Here is a 26030-nt window from a genome sequence, read left to right as displayed (position 1 = left end):
GGCTTCAACAGTAAACTCTGTGTCACCATTTGACCGGCGACCAAACTACTGGGGACCAAAAGAGACTAAAAGACCGGCGACCAAATGTCCGAGCACCGAGAGTGGCTTCCCGCTTGCGAGTTTCAGCATGGATTTTCAGATTTTTATGAATTTACAAAAAAAAATGTAATTAACAAACAAACAAAAAATTCCTCCAGAAAATAAAACACGAAGTAGTGAAAGCCGCAATAGTTGAAGCCGTGATTATCGAGGGATTACTGTCCACACACAAAAGCAACAATATCTTCTAATCATCCAGTGTAATGGAAGAACAAGCACTACCCCTTGTGGAACACTTGGCCCAATGCAGTGTGGGTAAATGGCACCACCAGATGCTTCTGGGCCCCTCCTGATAAGTTAACCTTGTGATAACAAGCTAATGCCTGATTAATGTTGCAGTAATTAGACACAGCTTTTCACAGTCAGTTAAGAAGACACCCTTCAGCAATTAGCCCGAACTCGAAAAAGATCATTCCGGAAAAGCTCAGCGGAATGATTTTCCTTGCCTGCCTTTTTCCACTCTGTGACATTAAGGTTTATTTTCTCATTATTACCTCTAATTACCTATTTGATGTTCTTTTCAGCTGCCGTTCGCAATCTTTGATCCAATTAAGAAATGCTGATTGACAGCTAGGGTAAGGGAATTGAGAATTGCCATTCAATTTGCAGTAGTGACCTTATCAGAGGATGTAGAATGGTGTTACTACTCAGAACTGAATACCATGTGGAAATATAATCATTTCCCTAAAGAATACATTCTGTATAAATGGCACAGCTTTGTGGAAATATGTGAAAAAGCACAACATGTAACATTAAGAAAACAAGAAAGACCCTTTTTTTGACCCCCAAAGACACAGTCAATAAAGCAAACCACCTTAACTTATCAAGCACCTTTCATAAAACAGGTGTACAAATGCACTTTACAGGTGTGTTCAAATTCACGCATGTGTTCATGCATCAATGGGATGCCACGTGATGGCCCACTGGGTGAAACTGGTTGAGTATTTTGCACAAATGCATCACAACAATTTTCTCTTTTGTCAATACATCTGGAAGACAATTTTATAATATTAAGGCAGAAAGATACATTTATAAGATTAAAGTACAACTGATGTTCATTTTTATTTATTTTTATCTTTAATAAAACACATTATTAACATGAATAAGATTAAAAGTACCTTTGATGTCTTTTTTATTTTTATTTATTTATTTTTAATAAAACATTATTTACATGAATAAGATTAAAAGTACAGTGGATTTCTTTTTTATTTATTTATTTTTAATAAAAAAAACATTATTTACATGAATAAGAAAGACAGTACAGTATAAGTCTTTTTTAAATGTATTTATAGATTTATTTATGTATTTATTTTTAATAAAGCACTATTTGTGTGCGCTCCGTCGTAATTGGACTACAAATCCCAAGTCGCATTCTTTTTGGCTGATAACAAACTCGAATGTCAACACAGAGCTTGCCGGAAAGTGCAGCTCGTTCCTGGTTGGAACATGACAAGTTGAAATTCTCGGCAGAACATTTGGCAACAAAACCCTCATTTTTTCACGGTACAGTAACATCATGTGAATATTAAAGTAAAATATGTTTGGATCTGAACGAGATCTAGGTTTCTAAATAGCTGCTAACGTTAGCAAATGCCGTCGTTTTCTCATGTGAACGGAGTTTTTGGCGTGGAAGTTTTGTATTCATTGCTGCGTTTGCGATCAAAATGCTAACTTTTATTAATATTTGGGCTAACTAAGCTGTCATTTTTTTGGGTTAACAATTGACGTATAGTCACGTTATTGGAATTTTACATTTTTTCGTGATGGTATCTAAAGGATCTCGTTGAAAATGTGAATTTTGCTCTTGTGATAATACACTGATTTGATTTTGTCTTGTGATAATAAAGTGATATGATTTTGTCTTTTGATATTTTCCAGTGATGTGATTTGATCTGCAACAAGATACATATTTAGATCCAAATTTTGGGAGATGGAGAATCACAGAAGAAGGGGTACGCCATGGGGAAAACTGGTCAAAGTGAATTCCAATGAAACTGGAGTGTTACTTTTCAAAAGGGAATGCATCATTGGCCGAAAAAAAGGTAAAAAAATCACTGCTTTCTACATTGAAAAGATCATATTTTCTGTAAATATAATTTTACGTTATTTGGCATTTGAGTGTGTCAACTTGTTACCAAAGGACAAGCATATTCTGTGTGAAGGAGACGCCACTGTCTAGGTTTAACCCCCCTACCCTCATTTTAAAGCATAAAGCCTTTAGCTCTTTTGTGATGATAACAAAAGGCCTCCAGTGAGAACGTGTGTGCAGAATTTTAAGTAGGTATTTTATGTATGGGCCTGGATTTCATTGCCTTATTGTGAGTTGGATAGATTGTGGGGTCTACACTTTTTGGAATGCAAAATGTCTAGCCATCATTAGAGAGACTAGACGTGATTATTGCATCTCAACAGTGTAGTTGACTCTTAATCTGAGGTTGAACAGCTACTAAAACATAACAATATTTGCTGTTAACGTATATTGCAGGTGTCAAAGTGGTGGCCCGGGGGCCAGATCTGGCCCGCCGCATCATTTTCTATGGCCCGGGAAAGTAAATGAACAGTGGAGACTTTCTGTTTTAGAATTAAATTAAAATGGACAGTAGAGACATACTAAATTTCCTGATTTTCCCCCTTTTTAAATCAATAATTGTAATTTTTTTTAATCATTTTTTTCCTGTTTTTAGTCCAAAAATAATTTTATAAAATCTAAAAATATATTACAAAAAATCTAAAATAAACATTGTTTTAGATCTATAAAAAACAGAATATTCAGGCCCTTTAATTCATTTATAAAAAAAAAAATCTAAATATTATATCTAAAATAGTCCGACCCACGTGAAATCAAATTGACGTTAAAGCGGCCCTAGAACCAACCCGAGTCTGACACCCCTGGTTTATTGTGTTTGTGTTGTATTGTTGACAGGCTGTGATTTGGCATTTCCTGCCAATAAAAAGATCTCAGCGAAACACTGTAAGATTGTTCATGATGAAAACTCAGGGCAGGTGTGGCTTGAAGACATGAGGTATGATTCCTAACACTCCTATTATCATCCCAAAATAACACATGTATTTATTACTAACAAATGATTATGTTCTTCTAGCACCAATGGTACAGTGATCAACATGTCCAAATTGGTTAAAAAACAAACTCACATCCTTCAAAATGGTGACGTCATCTACTTTGTGTACCGGAAAAGTCAGCCTGAGAAAAGTAAGTTCATGATTGTTTTTAGGGTGTGACGTTAATTCTGGTCCGACAGGCAAAATTAAAATACTTCAGAAACAATTAGCACAAAAGTATTTTTGTATTTACAAGGAGCCAAAAACTGACAATGTTTTTTTTTTTTTTTTGCAGATATTGCTTATGTTTACCACGCACTCACAACTGAGGAAACATTTTTAGAAGACCACCAAAGTAAGTATTCAAAACTCCTGGTCTAAAACCGTGTAGTATTTCATTACATTCCTTTATAGTACTACTCTGGGAGTAACCGTCTATCTCTATGAAACTTTGTACTTACCAGGCCACAGTCCTGATACACTTACATCCTCTGATATGACACTATCTGTGGAGCCTGTCATGCTGACAAAAGCTCCACGGGATCTTAATGAAGAGGAACCTCAGCCTTCCACCTCAACTTCCCACCTCTGTTTTCAGCTTCCTTTAACAGCAGGGACAAATAGAGCAGGTTTTCACTCAGGTGTGTTGTTTTGGTGTTTTACAAATACACTGCTAAAGATAGTTTGCAGTATATTTAGGCACGTTTCTAGGGTTTTTTTATGTCTTTGATTTTAGCACTGGCATTGATGAGTTTAGTGTTGGTGTTTTTGCTTGTTTCTTTATCACTATTTGTCACTTAAAAATATTTTATTGTGATCTGGGCTTTTTTATACTAAGATAATAATAAGATATGGTATAAGTATAAACCTTAAGAAGAATTTCCACTTGAATCTTTTTGGTAAATTTAAATGGAGAATGCCATCTAATCTGATTTGATGTAGATTTCACTTGACATAACTGTGATAATAACCAGTGGTTATTCAAGTCAGGGTAAAAACTCTGTAGTGTAAAACAAGCTAAATATAGAAGATACCAAATTTAATAACCACAACTCTATAGGTATAAAGTGGTTAAGCTGGGGAGTTTGTTTCTAAGATCTATTATTCAAAGTTTTTAAATGACACGACATGACGATGGGCTTTTTGAAATGATTAAAAGTAGCTTAACTGTGTCTTTTGTCACCTTAACAGGTTGCAAATCTCAAGATGTGGACCAAGAATGTGAGGAAGCACTTCATTCAGAGCCAGAATGCAAAAGGAGAAAAACAGGTGTGTTAGTATTTTGACCAACTGACGTCATACATATTTGTATGCCCTCTGTTCCAAGAAAAAGCCATTAATACTATTCCTGACTCATGATCAGTCAATACAAGCTTTCTGTTATAACTTTATTATAATTCCCACATTTGTCCAATAGAGGTCATTCCACCAACATCTGGATCATCGGGAAATATTTTGGGTCAAACATCGCCAATAAAGACCAAGACAGATAAGATGGAGGAATCTCTGACATGTAGCATCTGCCAGGAACTATTATATGACTGCGTCAGGTGAAATTCCAATTCAATTGATATTTCTCATTGTGTGTTTGTGTCAATGACAATGTCATTCATGGTTTCTTCTACTGTTAGCTTGCAACCCTGCATGCATACTTTCTGTGCTGCCTGTTACTCTGGCTGGATGGACATTTCGTCTAATTGTCCAACGTGCCGTGCCTTTGCGGAAAGGATTCATAAAAACTACTTCATCAACAACCTGGTGGAGGCCTACCTCATTGAGCACCCAGGTTAGCATAAATTACTACAAATAGGGGTGTCTTTTTAGTTGTTTTAATTGTTAATGTTGACCATACAGTATTCCCATGCTTTTGCAGTTTTTTTTAGCAAAAACGGGGGTAATACTATGGAAATATTTTTCAAAGTATTCCCCCGTTTTACGCGTTTTTCATTTTTCGCGTTTTTGCGGACATGGTGTATTTTGTAGAATGGAGAAAAAAAAGTGTGGTCATCTGTCTTGCAGAAAAGTCTCGCAGTGAGGAAGACATGAAAAGCATGGACAGCCGCAACAAAATCAAACAGGACATTTTGGAGCACTTTTCTGATGAGGAGTGCAGCTCAGATAATCTTTATGAGATCTCTGACAATGACAGTGACTCTTCTGTGTTCAGGTATGGATTTTCCTGGAAAAAAACATCTGCACTAAATTTAAGTGAAACTAACCCAATGGCACCGAAAGGTAAAATCTTGGTCCTCGAAGGGCACCTCTACAGTCTTGTTTTTCCATATCTACCTCCTCAAACTCACCTGAATTAAAATGATCAACTCCTCCGCAATCTCTCCAGGAACCTGAAAACAATCCTGGCCATTTGATTCAGGTGTGGTGGAGAAGGGAGATACGGAAAACACTGTGACTGGACATTTGGTCGACGAACACTTGGTTCTAGAACCTTTCGTCGAACGGATGTTTGGTCGCTGGATTCGCTGGCTCTCAAAATTATAATCACGAATGAGAGTTAACTGTTGAAAGTGATCAACCAGGTGATCTCTCACTCTCAAAATTATAATCATGAGAGAGAGAGAATTGTCCGTCGACCAAACATCCGTTTGACCAAACGTCCATTCGACCAAACGTCCGGAAAACACCAGACGGGAGTAGGTGACCCCTGCCTTAGATAAGGAAAAAGTCATCAACATTGTTTTTTTTTTTATCTGAGATAAATATTAGGAAACACTACTAGAGAAAACCTTTTTTTTTTCCAGTGTGCCTCTATTCATGTGCCGACAATGCCCAGGCTACAACAACGAGATCAACCAGATGCCGTTTCCCACTGCCTCGAGTTATCGGTTTCCCTGCATGCCACCTTCGATGCCTCCTCCTCCAAACATATCTTCAGATGAAGTCTCTGCCACTGATGGAGAGTCCTCAGTGTCGCCTGGAAACCCGGCAGGTATGAGTCGATGGAAGATAATCTCACATGTCTGTTTTGATATTTCAAACAACAGATATGGATCTTGGTCTACCTTTGTTCTTCTATTGTCACCGGTCAACTATTTGTCTGCAGGTCCTCTGGAGTACCGCTGTCAACCTCAGGGCGATCATCTTATTTGTAACTGCTGCCTAGAGGCAATGCCAGATAGACGGCCTGAGTTGAATAGCCACCAGCAATGTAAGTACTTGTAGTGTGCCACTACCATTTATCGTCTGCACTTATTTTACCATTAAAGGCACTTCATGAAAAGTGTTTGAATACATGTTTGCTATGGGCCTTTCAAAATAAGTGTGGTAAGTCATTTTAGTGCCTTTTTTTTCTGTGTGGATTTCATTGCTGTTTGTTTTCAGGTGCTCAATGCCAACGTCCTTTCTGTCACATCTACTGGGGTTGCCGCAGGATTGGCTGTCAAGGCTGCCTGGCTCAATTCAGTGGTAGGCATCTGATTTTGTGAACCATGATTGATAGAAAACTAGAAAACTGATCTTACAAACCTGTATGAACAGTTAAAAGTTTGTATTTCACGATTTTGCAGAGCTTAATCTGACTGAAAAATGTCTGGATGGTGTGCTGAACAACAATCACTATGAGTCAGAGATTCTAAAGGTAACATTTACTTGTAGTTGTAGTTTCAGAATTTTGTCTGTATATTATTTATCTCTTATAGTTTTTATTTGAGATTTTTCCTAGAAGTTAGTTTTCTTCTCTTATATATCATATTCTGGAAATTAGTGATTTTAAAGTTCATGTAGCTGGCAATATCAGGTCTATGGAGTAAAATAAAAGCCATTGCTGCATCTTTTAAATGAACTTTATTCTTTTTTTCAGAACTACTTGACTTCTAGAGGCAAAACATGGAAGGATCTACTTAAGGAGGCCTTACATGATTTGGAAGAAGGGAAATATTGCCTTTCAGGTGAGTTTTTCAATCAGTATTTGTGATGTCATCCTGCAAGGAAAGTAATCTGATTTTCCCCCATTTCCCCAGATCGGCATAATTCTGTTTCTGCAAATACAATCATTTGTGTGTGCTGCGGCCTTATGGTTTTCAAGGAGCTGGCGTACAAGTACAGACAGAATATTCCTACGTCTGAACTACCAGGTAAGATTGTTTTATTTCTTATTTCCTTCATATTTTGAATGAAACACTCCTGAAATTAGATGTTTTGATACCTGTTAAACTATTAATTGGTCGGTTTGGGTTTAGAATACAACACAATGTTCACAGTTAACAAGGTTTGGGCAGTACTTTAATATTTTAGAGTTTTGCATATTATTTGAGTACTTTTATTTTTGGTCAAGGCAACTGAATGTGATTTTTACCCCCGCAGCTGCCGTATTATCTCGTCCCGACTGCTACTGGGGTCTTAACTGTCGTACACAAATAAAAGCCCATCATGCAAGGTAAGCCTGAAACACCTTTTTGGATTGTTTGATTGGGTCGTCTCACGCAATGTGCTTAGTACAACTATTAAAATTTAATGTACAAAAGTACTATTTCTCTATATACATGTGTATATTAAATAACAAGGCCTGAATTCCTAATTTTAATTAACACTTTCACCCGGTAGTCTTCTATCCCTGCTTTTTGCCCTGTTTACCACTAGATGGGGAGCTTGTGTTAATAAGGGACTCTAACCCCTCAATTGGACATGATAGGACATGACTGGACATGCCTGGACACATTACTCCCCAATGATTACATAGTGTGGTTAAATTATTATTATTATTATTTTTTAAATAGTCTGGTTGAATTTTTTTTTTTGATATGTTGATATCAGGAATTTCAACCACATATGTGAGCAGACCCGCTTCAAAAGCTGAGCTGTGTTCCTGTTCAGAAAGCAGACAAAAGGAGGGAAAAACACCAAATATGGTAGCTTTCCACCTGATGATGCTGTCCCATATTATGGATGCAAAAAAATAATTAGAACTTTTACCTAGCATGGATTTCCACTTCTCAGTAGGTGTTACATTGGTTGATTGTTGTCATTAACAAGCTAACAGTTTTGCTTAGATTATGGGCAGGTGGGTGTTTTAGTTTAGAATTTAACAAGGTAAAATTGAAGTGCATAACATGCAATAACATATATTTGCTGATCATACAATGATGTCATTGTGTTGGAATAATTTTCAAACATTACTGGAACTCTGGAATGGGAAATAACTTTTTATTTGTCTTTGTTCCTATTACATATTGTAAAAAAAGGCTAATGAAAGGTGGCATAGGAAAGTTAAGAAAACTAGAAAGTCTGAATAGGAACTTAATGTCGCTAAAAGAGCCTGGTTAGGTTTTAAGAATATGTTATGACTGTTATATAGTTTAATCCATATGTATGTTACAGTAATAACGGGTTGCTCTAGTAGGGATACTATATAGATTTTATTGATAGATTTTAGATTCTATACAATTTGGGCAACACAAAAAAAATCACCCTATCGCCAAATTCTCAAAATTTGATTATTTGGAAATGATTTTATTGGAGGGAGAGTAAAGCCCACTTTTTCAGAACTTAAACTTGGAATATTTTGCAATATATTCTATTTACTAGACATAACAGACATTGTAGTTGTTATTATGAAGGGTTGTATTGCAGGAAAAGTTGCATGATTGCTATTAGAATTTTTCTTCAACCATTTCTCACCATAGGTGGGTTTGAAATGTTTAGTCAATTTCAATGTGCATGCCTTTCAAAACACACATACGTTAGTGTGTATAAAACTCCGGTTGAAAATGAAGATAAGTTAGAAGTTGTTAAATTTCAGCTGGCATCCAGTGAATTGTGTATGGACACTTCACTTGTATTGAGTTTGTTTATATTTTAGTTAGAATTAGTTTTGTGTGTTCTTCATGTCCAAGTTTGACAACATTTGCACAGTTATTTAATCAACCCTGAGGCTTAATTCTCATAGCCATTTAAACATTATATTAGGAAAATTGACTTGTTGATCTTAATTTTTTTTTTCTATTTAGTGTTATTGACAATGTTAACACATGATTTGCCATGCAATTTCATTTTGAAGGCATTTTCTATCTAACCCTCCACCAAAGGGTTTATTTGGTCACGGTGTGAAGGTTAGGTTTTGTTTATTTAACCTCCTCTTTAGTCATGGTATATACAGTCATTTTAGCATTCCATAGCAGCTCAGACCCTCTCTACAAAAGTCCATTCGATCCCCTGACAGAAAGGCTGAGTTTTAATTATTCCCTACCGAGGTCTGGCCACTCTTAAGCCAATAGCATTACCATGCCGCTCCAATCAGGAATTGGTATTAAAGAGGCTTTTCCAGGAGTACTTTGCATTTGTCCCCAAGATGGGAGGTTTATTGTATACTAACGCAAATGTTTACACATAGTAGAAAGTCTATGACTAAGACATATTGTTGGGTGTACAAACTCTTAGCAGACCCGAGACTGTGATAATCCCATTGGGAAAAAAAAAATTTAGTGATATCAATAAGCAAAAAATTGGTGTCTGTGCCACAAATCTCTAAAATAAAAGTGCACAGTTGTTTAGCATATTTCCCCATGTTTTATTGGCATTTGGATTTTTTTTCTACCCTTTGGATTTGTCATTTTATCAGAATTAAAATATCGTAACTGTCTTAAGACTGATTTTCCTGTTATTTATATTTGAATTATTTTGTGATCTTTAGGCGTTGAACTAAATGGAGATTCAAGCATTTAAGTATTCGGTGTGAGAATGACAACCTTTATTAAAACATCACATAAATTCATGTCAACTCATTTTATAAATAATATCGTGTTATCTATTTACTTCATACTAGATTTATCTGTTGATGTACATCAGTATAGTTTACAATATTTTGAGTTCCCTTTTATTATCCAGTAAAGTATACACACTGTCCAAGCCATAAATGTAATAGGAAATGTAGGAGTGAAGAAACCATGTCTGACAATTGGTTGGTAATATAAAATGTACACAGAATTGCAGTTATTGAAAGCTATTGAAGTGCAATATTTTAATAATCCTTCCCCAAAATGATCCACAAATCTGGTTTCAAAAAGTTCTCCTGGTTTCCATGTACACTTAGTCCGAAGCGTATTTTTTTATATACATATATATACATATTAAGACCTCAGCATACAAAATACAGAACAAGCAGCCTCCCCAATGAGAATAATATATTCCAGAACATAGCAATCAATTTGTAAAAGTTCATTTTTCTTCTGTCATAGTTGGTAATGTGGCTCTCAGAATAGTTCAAGGCATGCTTCATTGGTCCACTAATTGTTTTAGAATCTTCCTGGTCATTGGTTGGTCACACTGCACAAGCCAGTTGGCTGGCTGTATGGTAACTGGCAGTCTTTGATAGAGTTTGACTCACTCACGGTAATGGTTGTACTCGAAGGGAATGGACAAACCCCAACTAACGCCTGGCTGCCCGGAGACCACTCCAATCTAACCTTGTGATTCTGTGGGCTGGTGGCAGCTGGTTTTTTGCCATCCAAAGTGCCCAGAACCTGTCCATTCTTAATAGCGGTGACGGTACTTTGGCCAAGGTGTTCAGCCGAAACGAGAGGCTGTCGATCTTCTTCCTCAGAGATGGCAAACACGGGTACGTTCATGTGATCTTCTTCACCAGGGAAATCCAGCCTATTGGTCACCTGGTTACTTTCATAATCACATTGGGAAGATGGAATGGAGTTAGGCGCTGTTTGGGAGCTCTGGGCACGATGGGACCCGGTGGTTTTCGTTGGGTCTGCAATCCCAGAGAGTAGACCAAAGCATGGCCCGGTGAAGCGGAAACGCCGCAGGTTGCTGGTTGAGTTTAGGTGTCGCTGCCTCTGAGCTGGCTGAGCGAGTGGATAGGAAGCGTTGCTGATTGGCGAGTCGGAAATGGTGCTGGTGTCAAACCTGTCCGCCAGGTGGACGTCTGAGAAGACTTTCCTTTTGTCAGACAGCAAATTGGCCGGTGCCTTAAATGACAATAGATTGTTTTCATCAACACATATTGTACTTACTTTCTACTTTGGTATTCAGAAGGTAAATGTATAATCTCTTGGGGTCTTGAATGAATATATTTGAGGTTAGTGTGATGAAATGATAAGAATGGTTTTGATACTGACGCTATCTACAAGTTTGGTGAAAGGACTGGTGGAGTTCCAGCTGCACCACTTCTTATGGAGTTGTGGCAGTGGAGGCAGGAATTCCTGGAAGGTGCGGACACTCCATGCTCTCGGTCTGACACAGCCGCCATTTCCATCGGTGGTGGGACCAGACCGAGGCTGGGTAGAGTCTGATGACGCCCAGTCAGCAACGGGATCGGGGCCGGTGTCACTGTGCCTCAGGAACCGTTCCCTTTGCTGAGGAGTGAGAAAGCAAATGACACGTGAACATTCTGAAAATGCCACTCAGCGACGTGCTGATGGATTAAATGCATAATACCTTTTAGGAAATGTGCAAACTACGGCCCGCGGGCCATTTATGTCCCGTTAGGCTTTTTAATCCGGCCCGTCGATGTTGTCCAAAATGTTATTTTTTTGTTTTTTCCCAAGATGGCGCTGTCACTCACGCGTAACCAGTGACAGTAGCTGTGTCCACTCTTATTTGTTTTTCGTGTTTTGATACCCTCCATCTATTTATAAATTACATTTTAATATTTCTTAATACATTCCTTTTTACTTTACTTTGTACTTTATACTTGAATGAGTATGTTAATACTTTTGTCTTTTTATTCTATTTATGTTACATGTGTACTGTGAACGGATGCCCTTTTTTATATGTATCGTATCTTATGCTGACCCGGCCCATCTGTCAAATTTTTAAAGTCAATGTGACCCCCGGGCCGAATTGTTTGCCCACCCCTGTCTTAGGACCTACTTTTGCCAAGGACTAAAACGATCCAAAATTGAGTTCTTCAAAAGCTCTGTTGCTCTTTTGAACTTGAACTGACACGCAAGCTAAAATATAAACTAATTATGATTGAGATAACCAGCGTACATAAATAGCGCAAATATTGGTGGTGGCATTGTGCACCAACCCTCAACTGTGGATACAATGGTCAATGGGCTACACTGTGCGAGAGACTTGTTATTGAAACAAGCACGCATCGTTGCTACTGAACCTGGACATAAAGATCAGAAAGCAGTCAGTGACTGCATTGATTTTCTTTGAAAGCATACCGAAATTGACAATTCAGGCATCAATGAACTGACCCACTCTCAAATCCCCTCCCCACCTTTACTTCTACCCACGGATTGTTTAGTTCATGAATTGAACGGATTATTGAGAAGGAAGTGTACTGGCTTGCTTGGCTCATTTGGTCAAAAAGCTGGCCAACTCAGTATGTGTGGCTCACAGACTCATTCATTATTTTTTCGGACTATTAAAACAGAAGGGGCTTTGGAATTTTCACATTGTTTAAACAAAAATTAGACACAGGAGCAGAACCTCACCTGTTTCCATCATTTAAATTTCACTGTAAACTTGAAAACAATAGCAATAAAATACAGGACATTGGCACAAAAATGGTAATGATTTTGCGCCAATAGTCAACAGAATACAATCCTTTATACAAATAAGTAAATTAACATGTAAAATTCTGTCTGGCATAACTTGGCATACAATAGTGCTACTTGCATAGTCATTGTTGCTCTGCCATACTCTAATCTTTCCTGATCTGAATGAAGAATCGAATAACAAACCATTCTTTTGTACTAAAAACGTACTAAAAACAAAGCTAAGCTTGCCATCTACTTTTTTTTTCATCTCTTACCTTCCGAAACCTTTTTACACAATGTATAATTCTAAAAAAAAAAACACCTTATGTAACAGTATGAGGTGGCATAGTCACTGATAAATAAGACTCATATTACACTACATAAAAACAGTCTGAATACCTACTATACTACCCAATGATATTGGTGGCATATCCACACCCAAGTGGCGATAAAATTACAAACCGGTTTATCATGGAAAAGTGTGAAGCTTGCTTTTACTTAAAAAAATTGAACGTCTTCCATAATTTGATCTTCATTTCAGCTAATTATGACTGACAGGCTGTACGCGTGTATGCTACATTATCCTTCCTGATCGGTCAGCTGCTATTATTCCGGGGAGGGCGAAGGTTTTAGGGTTTTCGCCCATCATCGAGAGAACAAGAGCAGAATAATCCTTCACACAGTCACTCACCGTTAGCTTTGTCTAGACAAGAATTAGCTAGGGGTTTAAATAACATGTTCTTCTGGTCACCAAAGTACCTCGAATACAAAGAGTACTTTTAGGTTTGATACACAGGCTGACAAATCAGTACATGGGGTCATTTGGGGAAGATCTCAATTGAATTCTAGGTCATTTTGTCAAAATTCCATGTGTTTTCTAGGAACTTTGTGAATTTACGGTCAGGTTGGGGAGAAGGTCAAAGGAGTTCATCTGGTGGGAGCATTATTATATGATATACAGGGGCGTCTGCAGGGAGGACACACACCGACAGACCACACACTGTGTGCCAAAGCATGCATGCAATACACGCGCACACAAACACCCGCACACACAATTGCTGCTGGGAATCTGGCTCTGTTGATAATACTCCATTAGCCCAAGCTGCACAGAAGCTTGCCAGTCCTTCAAAAAAATGCTGCCAGAACTGTTTATGCCAACGTTTTATTCCAGGAGAACACAAAAGCAAGTCGGAAGGATAATGTTTGGTGAAACAACTTTTTCCCCCATCAACATTTAAGGAAAGGGTTTTCTCATTGCAAATTGTAGAGGGTTTTTACGAGAGTTGGGCCAGTACCGTTATGTTAGTTTAAATAAAATAGAAAGAAAATAAATAAGTGTGACGTTGGGATTAGACTCCGTAAATGTCAATCTGTTACAAAACACCTGAGATCCACAAAAGGATAGACCAGAATTGTTAGTTATCTTTGTAGAAGGGCCATAATAGCTGTTTCTTTCTTAGGATGTTTGTTTGCCAAGTCATATAGATATATAATGACCTCATATTATTCGACAGTGCTCGGACATTTGGTTGCCGGTCTTTTGGTCCCCTTTGGTCGCCAGTCAAATGGTGACAGAGAGATTACTGTTGAAGCCAGCTCTCAAAATGATAATCAAGAGAGAGTTTAATATCTAAGAGAGAGTTTAATATCCAAGAGAGAGAGAGTTTAATATCCAAGAGAGAGAGAGTTTAATATCTAAGTACTGTTTAATATCCAAGAGAGAGAGTTTAATATCTAAGTACTGTTTAATATCTAAGTACATTTGACCGGCGACCAAAGGTCCGGGCGACCAAACGTCCAGGCGACTAAACGTCCAGGCGACCAAACGTCCGGTCATGTTATTCGACGATACCCGATCATGTAGTGAGTATAGATGTCAATGAAATCTTACTGTGTAAGTGGATGTGGTTGGCCTTTTCGGGCTCGGAGCCGACGATATGATGAAGACCTCATCTGGACCAAAATCCAGCTCTGCCAAACCATTGGAGGAAAGGTCCATTTCTGTATTCTGCGTATCACTGACTGAGAAAAATGAATAATGTTTAAAAAAAACGTAAAAAAATAAGTGTCCATATTAGACTATAAGAAATTACTCATAGGAGAAGGCAAAAACAATAACAAGGCTTTCATTAATATGGTCTCATGTTATGAAGAGACGGCTTACATTGCAGGCCAACTTGAATTTGTTAACCGTTTTATGGGCTTTGCATTTTTTTGTCCTCACACCGTGACCGGAGCCCCCTGGTTGCTTTCGGGGTCAACCGACAAAGCTCTCAGTCTTAGTCTCTTCTTATTGGAAAGAAAAAGCAAGTAAAACCTTTCTGTGGTATAGACCCACCAAGGTTTTTCTTTTTAAATAAAATTAAACTGTACCTCTGCGATACATGCCTTGTAACTCAATTTGCAACACTTTATACAAGAAAATAACAACAACAAAATACAGTAGAACCATATCCTGTAATTAACACCCAAGTTTTTTCCCCAACGTACTGCGTAGAGCATGTGTCAAAGTGGTGGCCTGGGGGCCAAATCTGGCCCACCGCATCATTTTGTGTGGCCCGAGAAAGTAAATCATGAGTGCCGACTTTCTGTTTAAGGATCAAATTAAAATGAAGAGTATAGATGTATTTTAAAATTCCTGATTTTTCCCCTTTTAAATCAATAATTGTCATTTTTTAATCCATTTTTCCTGTGTTTAGTTCAAAAATAATTTTGTAAAATCTAAAAATATACATAAAAAAGCTAAAATAAACATTGTTTTCGATCCATTAAAAAACTGAATATTCAGGGATTTTAATCCATGTATAAAAAAAATAGCAAATCTAAATATTATATCTAAAATGGTCCGGCCCACGTGAAATCAAGTTGACGTTAAAGCGGCCCACGAACCAACCCGAGTCTGACACCCAACTTCATTTTTGCACAGGCACATTAACACATTGCCTACCATTGGCGTTTATAGTTCCCCCGTCTTATTTAAACTGATGCTGGTTCTTCTCACCTGTACGTGGTGGGCTGTACTTGTTGTTTTCCTGATCGCTAACCATCTCCTGATTGGTCTGACTCTCAGCCATGAGTTGCAGCTCACTTGTATCCACCTTTGCGTTCACAGCTGCCTCAGGCACCTTCACCGCAACATAGCAGGTTAAGCAGTTTATCCATTCTTTCACATCGATTGCTCTAATTTATGTAATGATTGGCTAAAAAGTTGTTTTTATACCTCAGTGCTGGTGGATGCACAGGAACGCTCTCTTTTTCGACATAGTTTGGGTCTGTAGATAAAAAAATAGTCATTTATTAAGTGCTTTTCATTAGTTTCCTTATTTTCTATTAATCTACTGCAGGTTATTGTGGTATTTTTAAAGGACTTTGTCAAAAAGCTGTTCATTTAGTCGGCCGTTTTCAGTTATGTTTCTGTCCTTTTCTTAACTTCCAAATGAGCCAATGAAGCATGCTGAAATATTTGAACATGTATCCACTTATTAAAAATTGCTCTTACAGTTGAATGAGCCCATTACCAAACCACCGACAAACTGTAGAGAACGCCTGCTGCGATTCTCTCCACCTTTGCCTCTTTTCTTACCCGAAAGAAGCTTGGGAGTTAATTTCAGAACTGCTTTCCAACATTTAAGACCTTATTTTCCCCCCATCGTTGTCATTGGATGTTCTACTGATTTGTTAGACATTGTTTATAATAATAAGAAACACCTCAAGCGGAAAAGGCTGCCACCAAGGCTTTCCTCATAGGCTAAAGGTTCCATGATCACACATTTTAGGGCCTGTTTTAACCAACTTGGCTTGTTGCTGCCGTTAATTGCGCATTCATTTTATGAAACACCTGCTTTCAATTTCCATGTCATAAATAGTTGACAGATTTAATGCTAAGGGTCTGATTGAGTCAAGATTTCTGCAAAAACAGGAACCAGCTTGATTACACAGACAGATGTGAAAACAGATTAGAAGAAAAGACACATTTTACTCCAACAGATTCTATTATAAACCATTAAACATCCATAGTTTGTGGTTATTGTCTGTCCCTTGCGATGAACAAACTAATAAATTATAACCTTTGACTGTATGACACTATTACTAGCACCTGATGACTTAGATTCCGCTTTCACCTTCTGCCTTTTCCACCTTATTTCCACGTCAATTCACTTTTAAGCAGCTGGAATTAAAGCCAGGTGCCGTAGTACCTTCAACGCTCAACTGATTAGACGGAAAATGCTTCACATGCTTACAATTGACAAAAAATGTGAAATGCTTAGTCTAATTTCATGGAACATTAAAAAAAATGGTGTTTTTTTTCCACGAGATGATTTGCTTAGCTCAGTTTGGGAAGACTTTGGTTGACTCACAACAGGACAACATTGTAGAGATGTCCCAGACCCGATCATGTGATCAGAAAACGTATCTAATCATTTACAGGGGATAGCATAAATCGCATTGTCAGTGTTCGGATTATGTTTCTTAGTTGTGAGAAGTGAGCAACATTGGGTATTTTTCCGATACCTAAGAGTCTTGAGATGTTACCTGAATATGGCGCAGAGGACACTGGTGATTATCAAGGTGAAGAAGGCAGCTCCACTGACAGCAGCCAGCAAAGAGTCAACTTTAGCAGATACGGGAACTAAATGTGTTCGTTCTCCGCCTGGTTCGGTCAAATTGTTGTAGTGGAAGAGTAGGGCAAAGCCACGCCCCCAATGAGTGGTTGTGATGAGCTCCATGATAACCTCCACCATCTCTTGACTCGAACCAAAAACCAACTGGCTGCTCGGAGGTCTATTAGAGCCACAAAACCTCGAAGAAAAGGTGATGAGATCGGAGATATAGAGGACGTCATGTGGGCAGGCATCCACCCCTGATTGCGGAGTTCCATAGCTTAAGGGTGTACTGTCAGTTGACTTCACCAAGGCAACTGTGGTCACCTTAGTCATGCTAAGGATTGAACTTGGGTTGAAGTCTACTCTCAAATGAGAAGAGGAAGCCGTGTTTATTGACTTATCAGAATTCAACAAGGCGTCAGGAAGGAGGACAGAAGCTGTGGGTGGTGACGTTAGACCAGAGGAGACATCTGTAGATCTTTTGGCAGAGTTGGAAACTTTCACTTTCTGGATTTTTGAGGACGGTTTCTCCTCGTCATCTTGAAAAGAATGCTCGTTCCTAGGAATGTTCCTCTTATCGGTATCTATTGATGAAGGCTTATCCAATTCCAAGCTGTCAGGGGCATTAGTCACCACATCTTGGAGATCATCTATCTCGTAACTCGAAATGGCTGAGGTCTGTGCAGAAGAATCGTGGCTTTCAAATACATCAAAGTCAAATATCTCAAGGATGAGCTGATAATCAACAGGTACAAAGAACTGCCAAACACAGTGAGTCCCAGAAGAATAGTTGTAAGGGAAGCCTGGGGAGAGTATCAGTCCTTGGGAATCCACCACGTCCACTTTGGCACCGCAGTCAAAGTATACCTGCAAAAAATAGATATAAAACATCCTTAAATGTTGACTAAATTTATAGTATCTTGCTACAATGACATTAGACTGCCAGACAAAACATTAGACTAAAACATTGCAATCCTCTTTTCACAATTACCCTTATCTCAAATACTATATTTACAATAGGGCAACTATATTTTGGGTTCAAAAAATGAAAGACTGAATGGATGCCTAAAAGTTTTAAGGTTTTTTTGAGATGTGTTGTATATTATCCCTCAAAGGATAACTTATCTTGACATTAGAAAGTGTTAAGTTCTTAACCTTAACAATATGAACAACCAAAGTATGGAACATCAAATAATACCCTTAATTTAAGTCTAATGGTTTCCTAATATAAAGCAGATTGGGAATGAACTACTCAACTCTGCTGTTTTCTACCTTTGTGGCATCAAAGCCTGTTTTTTTCCCCAATGTAGCTTGCTTGTGACCCAAGGGAGGCTATTTTCTGGAACATGCACTCTAATTCTTTTCAGGTGGTTGGGGATGGAGGTAGACTTGGGGCCTAAATAGAGGCAGATGTGTAGCTAGTAACAAAACATCAGACCTTTGTAGGAGTTCTCGTGTTAACCTCACTTTGGGTCCGTGGGAATGACCCAGATAAACAAACAGCAATATCAGACGGGTGAACAAAAAAACTAGGGTTAATACTACTGTGCCAAAGGAATATAACATCCTGGGGACATCATTTGATCTGAGGGGAAAAGATAAATGGAAATAGGAACACATGAAGCTTTAGTTTAAGTCTAGGAATCAAGATTTACACTCCCTATCCTTATAAAACTAAATAATAATGAGCATTCAAACCAAAAAAGACAAGAACTACCATGTAAATACTATTTATTTGCAGAAAAGTACCCGATTCTAGAAGTTTTTAGGGAGAAAATGTTGTCAATAATATCAGCTTCCTCCCCTAATTGAAGGTTTTCTCACTGAATAACTTTAAGACATAAGGTCAAAACATTTGATCTCAAAATATTCAATACACCATATGGAATGACTTTAGGGCAAGACTGGGCAAAATGGTCCTGAAGGGTCAAATGGAGGTCTTGTTCTTTGTTCCAACAGACAGTTTACCATTGAGGTTTCCACGGAAATAAGAAGCACCTGTCCGCAATCTATTGAATGAACTTGTAGGAAACTAGATTTGTAAAAAATAAGGTTGCCCACCCAAGCTTTAGAGCCTAATTTCAATAATAATCAATGATAAACTCACTAACTCATAGCTGGTTGCAATTTAGTGTTGTTATATTAATGTTGTAATGTACCTTTTATTTTTACAATTTCTGCCTATTCATGTGCATTTGCCAAAATATTTTTTTCTTAAAAACAACAAATAATCACTAGTTTACACAAACAAAAGAATGCAAATTGTTTCTTTCGACCCCACATTTTTGGAAATTCACTTTCTGAGCAACCTTTTTTAAAAATCTTTATGCTAATTTAGATTATCTACTGTTATTGCATCAGTAACATTCTTTGCGGTCATGCCACAAAAGCCAGTTGCATTGAACTGTAAGTCGATTTGGGGCTCTGGGTCTTTACAGCTAGGTTGCGCAATGATGTGGTATAATTCACAAAACTAAATAGCAGAAATTCTGTTTTGAAGCAAGACCACACAATCAGATTTATTTAATTTAATTCTATAGCCTATTGCATTCAGATTTCCTTGTGTTAATGATCAAATATGGTCATAAAACTAGCTAAAGTATACTAACAAGTGTTAAAAGTGTAGATAATCTATTATCGGTCTATTGTCCCACTGGGATAGAGCAACTGGGAGGTCCCCCCACACTGGGATGTGCATGGTAGAATGACTACACATGAAGGGGGCCCCCAGAGTGCCATGTTATCCAATGAGAATGGGCCATTCCTATAATGCCAAACATCTTAGTTCTGTTACATCACAAGCCGCTTCACTGGCAGGCTGCTAATTATGCAAAGGTGCCTTTTCTCATTTCACAACAATTAGTAAGCAGTGCCATTTTGGGGAGCAATAATTTTTAATGAAGTGATGCTAATCAAACAAAGACAAGTTGAAAGTTTACATAATTAATGCCAGGTCAATCTGCCTCATTTGAGCGGAGTTATCGCAATATTATAATCAACAAACTTTTTTTTTTACAGATCAGTTGTGAAGCACCAAAATAAGGTTATAAATGTATAGATAATTAATTGTAATAATTATTTTAATAGATATAATTTATAATTTTGAGAAAAGCCAAAAAGTTCAAACTTTTTGCACCTTTTAAACAAGGCTTAATATACTATTCTTTACCACAGCGTAATTATAATTCAAATTTCAAGTATTATTTTTCTTCTCTTCATTCCCCCAGCTTTTTTTGTGTGTTTTCCTATCATTTTATTTGTGATTTTGATTTTTTTATGTGTTAAAAAGTGCTTTAATTTTTTTTACTATGAAAATATACATTTGTGTTGCCTAGTCTAGCCTATATATTGCATTTGCTTACTCTGTTTTAATTGGACAAAGTCACACTACTGCAATCCGACAGTCTAACTAACTGTTTGGCTGCAGAAGTTTTTTTTTAAACCACCCAGGCTGACAACACCACTGTGAAAACTTTGCAACATGAGCTGGCTTCTGCTGAACCACACACACACACACACTCATCTGGCTCATAAACAGGCTGGCGGGCCTCTCAAAAGGGGGCAGGAATCCTCACCCTCACCCTCACCAGGCCTGTTTACTGGAGGAGAAAAGTGACACTGCTTCTTCACAGGCTAGCGCTTCAACAGTGGCCGTCTGCTCACAACTTCAATTACACTTAATTCATTGAGTGAGTGTTGAGAATTGCACCACAGTCATTTCCACACCTATCCAGGTTCAAAAATTGCTTTTCCTCCTTATACACCTAAAAATAAAATAATTTTGTATACAGAAAAAAAGCCAACACATTTTGAAGATAATGGATTTCATTAGAGAATAAAAAAAATAATCTTCTGCAACTGCCAGTGGGTTTATTAGTCTGTAGCGGGTCAAATTCCCTCGATTATTGCGGTTAATGTAGACCAGACATGGCCGCGATAAACAATTTAAAAAATGTATTTAAATATTTTTAGAGGACAGGAGTGGCTTCCACTTGAGTTTCAGATTTACACATCATTATGAATGTATTAAAAATAAAAATATTCTCCCAGAAAATAATCCGCCAAGTAGTGAAACAGCGAAATTTGAAGCCGCAATATTCGAGGGATTACTGTATTGAGTAAAGTAAATTTTCAAATACCCAAACATATGAAATTCTGCTTTACTAACAAATTTAAACTGTATTAAATCCAGATCTGTGTACAGTATCATTTCAAATCTGATGATTTGTTGGTATAAAACTAATTCTGATAAAAAAAAAGTTTTACATCTTATTGAACTCTAACTCTTTTGAAACTAAAAATATCAAGTGCATATGATTATTTAGAGAAGTGAGCCTCCAAAATGCTACAAATCATCATTTTCAGCATCACCTTGCAACATCATACGAAGATAACCTTCCCTTCTCATCACTATGGTAAGCATCAATACACATCCATCATTTTTAAACACACATAACACCTGCAATTTGCCTCTACTGGTGGACTCCTGTCAGTACACATACATCAAACTCGGAGTAAACAAACAAGCAAATTAAGCCATGGCATTTTCAAGATAGCCCTCATTGTCCAACTGGGACAATTTCATCATCATGGTTAAAATGGGAATTATGAAAGGCTCCTTTTAGTCCACTCATGGTTGGTCAACATTTTATTTACAGTGACATTCTTCCCATACGCCTTGTTTTCTTTGCCCCCTTCTGTCTTTAAGTGGACTTCTGGAAATGATTATTGCTTTGGTCCTTTCACATGCATGTGGGTGAGTGGGTGGTATTGGGCATGAGAACAGGCAGATGTCGTTTCTCCCCTCCATGTTTTGGGTGTAAACTGATTAGCATGTTTTCTCTAAAAAAGGGGTTTCTACTGCTGTGTGGTGCTTGTTAAAACGAGCCGGTGAGACCCTCCAGATTGTCCTTATCATCAACACAGTGGTTAAAAGGAGTTTGGTGAAATTGTTGGCAGGTTTTTTTGATGATCTCTATTGATAACATTTGATTTTTTAATGGCATTTGAAGAGCTAAACGTTTAACCTATGGGACTTTGCTTCAGTTATTTTTTTAATTTGATCCACTATATACTGAAAATGATGGCTAATCTAAAGCTTTTTGTCAGATTTAAACATTGAAAAAGTGAGAGCAAGTTGGAATTTTTGTTATTAATTGTTTTTTATTATTCAGAAGTGATACATTGCAACAAAAGGTAATGCTTGAATGTTGGTTTTAATCATTTGTTTTTATTTATTCCCAAAAGTGCTAGGAAAAAACAAGTTCTCCGATTGGGGACTTTGAGAGAAATAATATCTATACAACATCAAAACAAAAGTGTTGTGCTCACCTGTTTAGTACAACCCAAATCTATCCCATCTATAATTCATATATCAAGACCAAATGTAACATTTACTCACATTTCAAATATAAGCAAGGCAGAAAAACAAATATTCGGAGTACAAATTCACGGCTGGGAATTGACACGTAGACAAACAAATTAAATTTTTACCCCTATTTAACTCAAGTTTACTTGTTCCAACAAAACTTTACAAAAAGCCAATATACATACATGTAGTACTTAAAATACGTTAATCTAAGAAACATCAAAATTTGTTTACACACATTACCACCACCTACAGGGCAGGTAGAGAACTTTTAATTACTGTCGAGTATATGTTTACATCAGTTTCCAACACCGTAGTTTGTCTCCTATCCCTCTATAGTACATAATTGTTCTGTATTACTGTATTGCATACGTTAATCTAAGAAAAACATCAAAATTTGTTTACACACATTACCACCCCCTACAGGGCAGGTAAAGAACTGTTAATTACAGTCGAGTATATGTTTACATACATTTCCTACACAGTAGTTTGTCTCCTCCTCCTCATTCTCTCTCTATTGTACAGAATTGTACAGTATTACTGTATTACATTATTTTCCCCCCTTAATCTTGGCGGAAGGAATCAAACACTTTGAGCTCATAATTGTGAAGTGGGGCTTAAATAATGTCACATTTTGAGGGTACATTTCAGTAGTTGATTAAAACATATTTCATGCTCCAATGAATATTTGTATGCAGCCTTGGGTGAAAGCAAGCAAGCTAGGGAATGTGCGTTCATGGTAATGAAGGAACATGTCACCCAGTCCAACGCTTTGGCTCATTGATGTGTCTTTGATAGTTTTTGGAACAATAGAGCTCTGTGGCAAAGAGGAATCCATCAGACTCTGGATACACTTGTTAGTAGCATCCAATCAAGCTTTTGGCTTTGGCCTCGTCATTTGATTTCTTGGAACTAGGAACGATATATAACATGGAACCCGTATTCACTAAACAGATTTATAAGATGCACTTACAATGACCTTGCTGGAAAGGGGGAAAAAAAAAAGTGTGCTAGTAAATTCCGACTATTGTCTACGTGACACAAACTATCAACTCAGTGTTCTATAGTCTTTCCACTACCACAACATCATGCAATGGCGAAATAATATTACTATAGATCATCATTTTTAGGTTGATTATATCCCTAAGAGAGCCATAAACAATTCATATTTTCAAAACATTATTCCTTGAGCGCCAAACTTAGAATTTAAAAGTAAAAATACATGAAAATGTGAGCATTTTTTATTCATTTCACCACTTTGAAAGTTAAAAAAAAGTCTGAATTCTTTTTAAAACATTATTTCAATGTTGCTAATCAATGAGAATATGCATGCAGAACAGTCTAATGATTCTTTTTTAAATTATTATATTATTACATTATTATATTTCTAAATTATGGTTTTAAAAAGGCAGAGAGCCATATACATCCATCAAAAGAGCCACATATGGCTCCCGAGCCATATACACCCATCAAAAGAGCCACATATGGCTCCCGAGCCATATAAACCCATCAAAAGAGCCACATATGGCTCCCAAGCCATATACACCCATCAAAAGAGCCACATACACTCATCGAAAGAGCCACATATGGCTCCCGAGCCATATACACCCATCAAAAGAGCCACATATGGCTCCCGAGCCATATGTTCCCTCCCCCTGCTTTAAGACTATCACTCCAATTCCATAAAATATTCAAAAAAAACTCCCCAAAACAGCAAATTTATATTTCTTCTGTGTACATATCCCTGGAATAAAATGACAATGGCATTTTTTTTCCCTGATGGGGATAGAATAAATGCTAAGCTTGTTTATGCTGTTCCAAAAATCAACTTAATACAAAAGGGGGGCAGAGGACAAAGACATCATTTAGCATGTCCTCTCAAGCAGATAATTGCAAAGATAGTGAGCACCCTATGCATACAGGAACTAAAACTGCTGCCCAGCCGCCATTCTTTATGAGCGGAAAGGACGATTCTTGATTGACAGCAACCCACTTTGGTTCCACAACATAGCTAAACCTTTCATTTCCAAGAACACTTCGTTTTAATCTGAACCGAATTGTGCATATTACTCAAATAAACCATTCATTTCATTGCTAACCAATGCAAACCCTAAATTTAACATCAAATTGACCCATTTTCAAATTATCCAACTAAAAAGCAACCATTTTACAGCTGAGAAAATCCTCACAATTCCAAGAAAACAAGGATATTCAAGCAACTTTTGAGAGGGAGCATTCCAGGTCACTTTCTGTAATCTTGGAAGCTGTACAAAATATTAATTGCCATGATCCTACTACAAGGAAATTGACTAATCATTTTTAATGACTCGAATTAGTGTGGTATAACTAATAAACTAAGAAAGTGAGATGCTAAAAAAAACAGCAAATGATCCATTAAATCACATTTTTGTTGTGTTCAGCTCTACATATTGTATTGTTCTATGAATTAAATAATTAGCACGTTTTTATTTATGAAAGTTTAATCCATTTGGAAGAATTCAACAAAACTTAATTAGCATGAGATTCAAATTTCAGTGATGCTGGTTAATGGAACACATTTTCTAAAAATGCAATATATATTATATACAATCATACTGTTTGATTTATTAACTTTTGAGGTACTTCAATTTCAGTTTTTGTTTTTTAAATTATATTTTTTTCTTAACATATGCAATGAGTTTTTAGCTATTTTCCCTCAATTGCACACGGGTTTAATGAGCACAGTGTTACACTGATTACTCTGCGATGTTAAGAAACTGACTATAAAACATATTTTACAAAAGTAATTTATGGTGAAGGAAGATGACGTTACAATTACAACTGACAGTTTAAAAAAAAAACTTTGCTCGACAATATTTGTAATATTTAATGCCATGTGGATGGATACATTTCCAACACGCTCGCTGAGCTCAATATGCCGCAAACAACTACTATAATTTCCAAGAGGAACCAAATAAATGCATTTTCGGTGCAAGTGGGCACGGAAAACAACGTAGGTAGAAAAACTCAACTTAACGAGAAGTTTTTTTTGCAGAACACTTACTTTCTGTGCAGCGCATCCCGTCAAGAAGAGTAGATATGCTTTCATAAAAGTATTGGCCCCAAGAGACGAAATCCAAGTCATTTTTTTTGTTTTCCTCCAATGACTTCTACTTTGGCGATGCACTGTAAACTGTGTCCCGATTCTTTTGCTTCTCATTCACCTGAAGTTTCGGGGGGCGAGTTTCCATCGTTCATGACGCTGACTCCACTCCAGGACCAGACCCCCACCTTGACAAATATGTGGCCTCCATTCAACAAATCTTTCATTACAAGACAATTTGAACCACGCGCAACCCGTTTTATGCTCATTGCTCTTAATTACAGCGTGTCATTATTATAATAATTATTATTATTCTAACACAAGATATGATGCCGTGCATGATTTCATCACCTGAAACTAAT

The 26030-nt window shown here is 37.2% G+C and overlaps 2 protein-coding genes across 2 annotated transcripts; one reads left to right on the top strand and one right to left on the bottom strand.

Annotated features, from left to right (window-relative positions):
* The first annotated feature begins 1469 nt into the window (after nucleotides 1–1469).
* Nucleotides 1470–9754, top strand: LOC144215880 (E3 ubiquitin-protein ligase CHFR-like). The gene is made up of 18 exons (XM_077745073.1): nucleotides 1470–1602; nucleotides 1978–2141; nucleotides 3023–3122; nucleotides 3201–3310; nucleotides 3455–3514; nucleotides 3624–3800; nucleotides 4351–4428; nucleotides 4577–4709; nucleotides 4791–4945; nucleotides 5179–5326; nucleotides 5919–6106; nucleotides 6221–6325; nucleotides 6499–6582; nucleotides 6684–6754; nucleotides 6977–7064; nucleotides 7137–7250; nucleotides 7480–7552; nucleotides 7930–9754. Exons 2-18 carry the CDS (start codon nucleotides 2030–2032, stop codon nucleotides 7970–7972), a joined length of 1839 nt encoding a protein of 612 aa, XP_077601199.1. The 5' UTR covers nucleotides 1470–1602; nucleotides 1978–2029; the 3' UTR covers nucleotides 7973–9754.
* A 109-nt stretch (nucleotides 9755–9863) lies between these two features.
* LOC144180911 (uncharacterized) lies at nucleotides 9864–25906 on the bottom strand. The gene is made up of 8 exons (XM_077709067.1): nucleotides 25630–25906; nucleotides 17148–18085; nucleotides 15835–15886; nucleotides 15616–15739; nucleotides 14506–14636; nucleotides 12890–12920; nucleotides 11241–11512; nucleotides 9864–11090 (listed from the first exon to the last, which is right to left on the bottom strand). Exons 1-8 carry the CDS (start codon nucleotides 25783–25785, stop codon nucleotides 10422–10424), a joined length of 2373 nt encoding a protein of 790 aa, XP_077565193.1. The 5' UTR covers nucleotides 25786–25906; the 3' UTR covers nucleotides 9864–10421.
* Nucleotides 25907–26030: the final 124 nt, after the last annotated feature.

This window comes from Stigmatopora nigra, chromosome 22 (genome assembly GCF_051989575.1).
Source record: "Stigmatopora nigra isolate UIUO_SnigA chromosome 22, RoL_Snig_1.1, whole genome shotgun sequence".
NCBI lineage: Eukaryota > Metazoa > Chordata > Actinopteri > Syngnathiformes > Syngnathidae > Stigmatopora > Stigmatopora nigra.
Note: the sequence above shows the minus strand (reverse complement) of the source record. Positions and strands in the feature narration are given on the sequence as shown.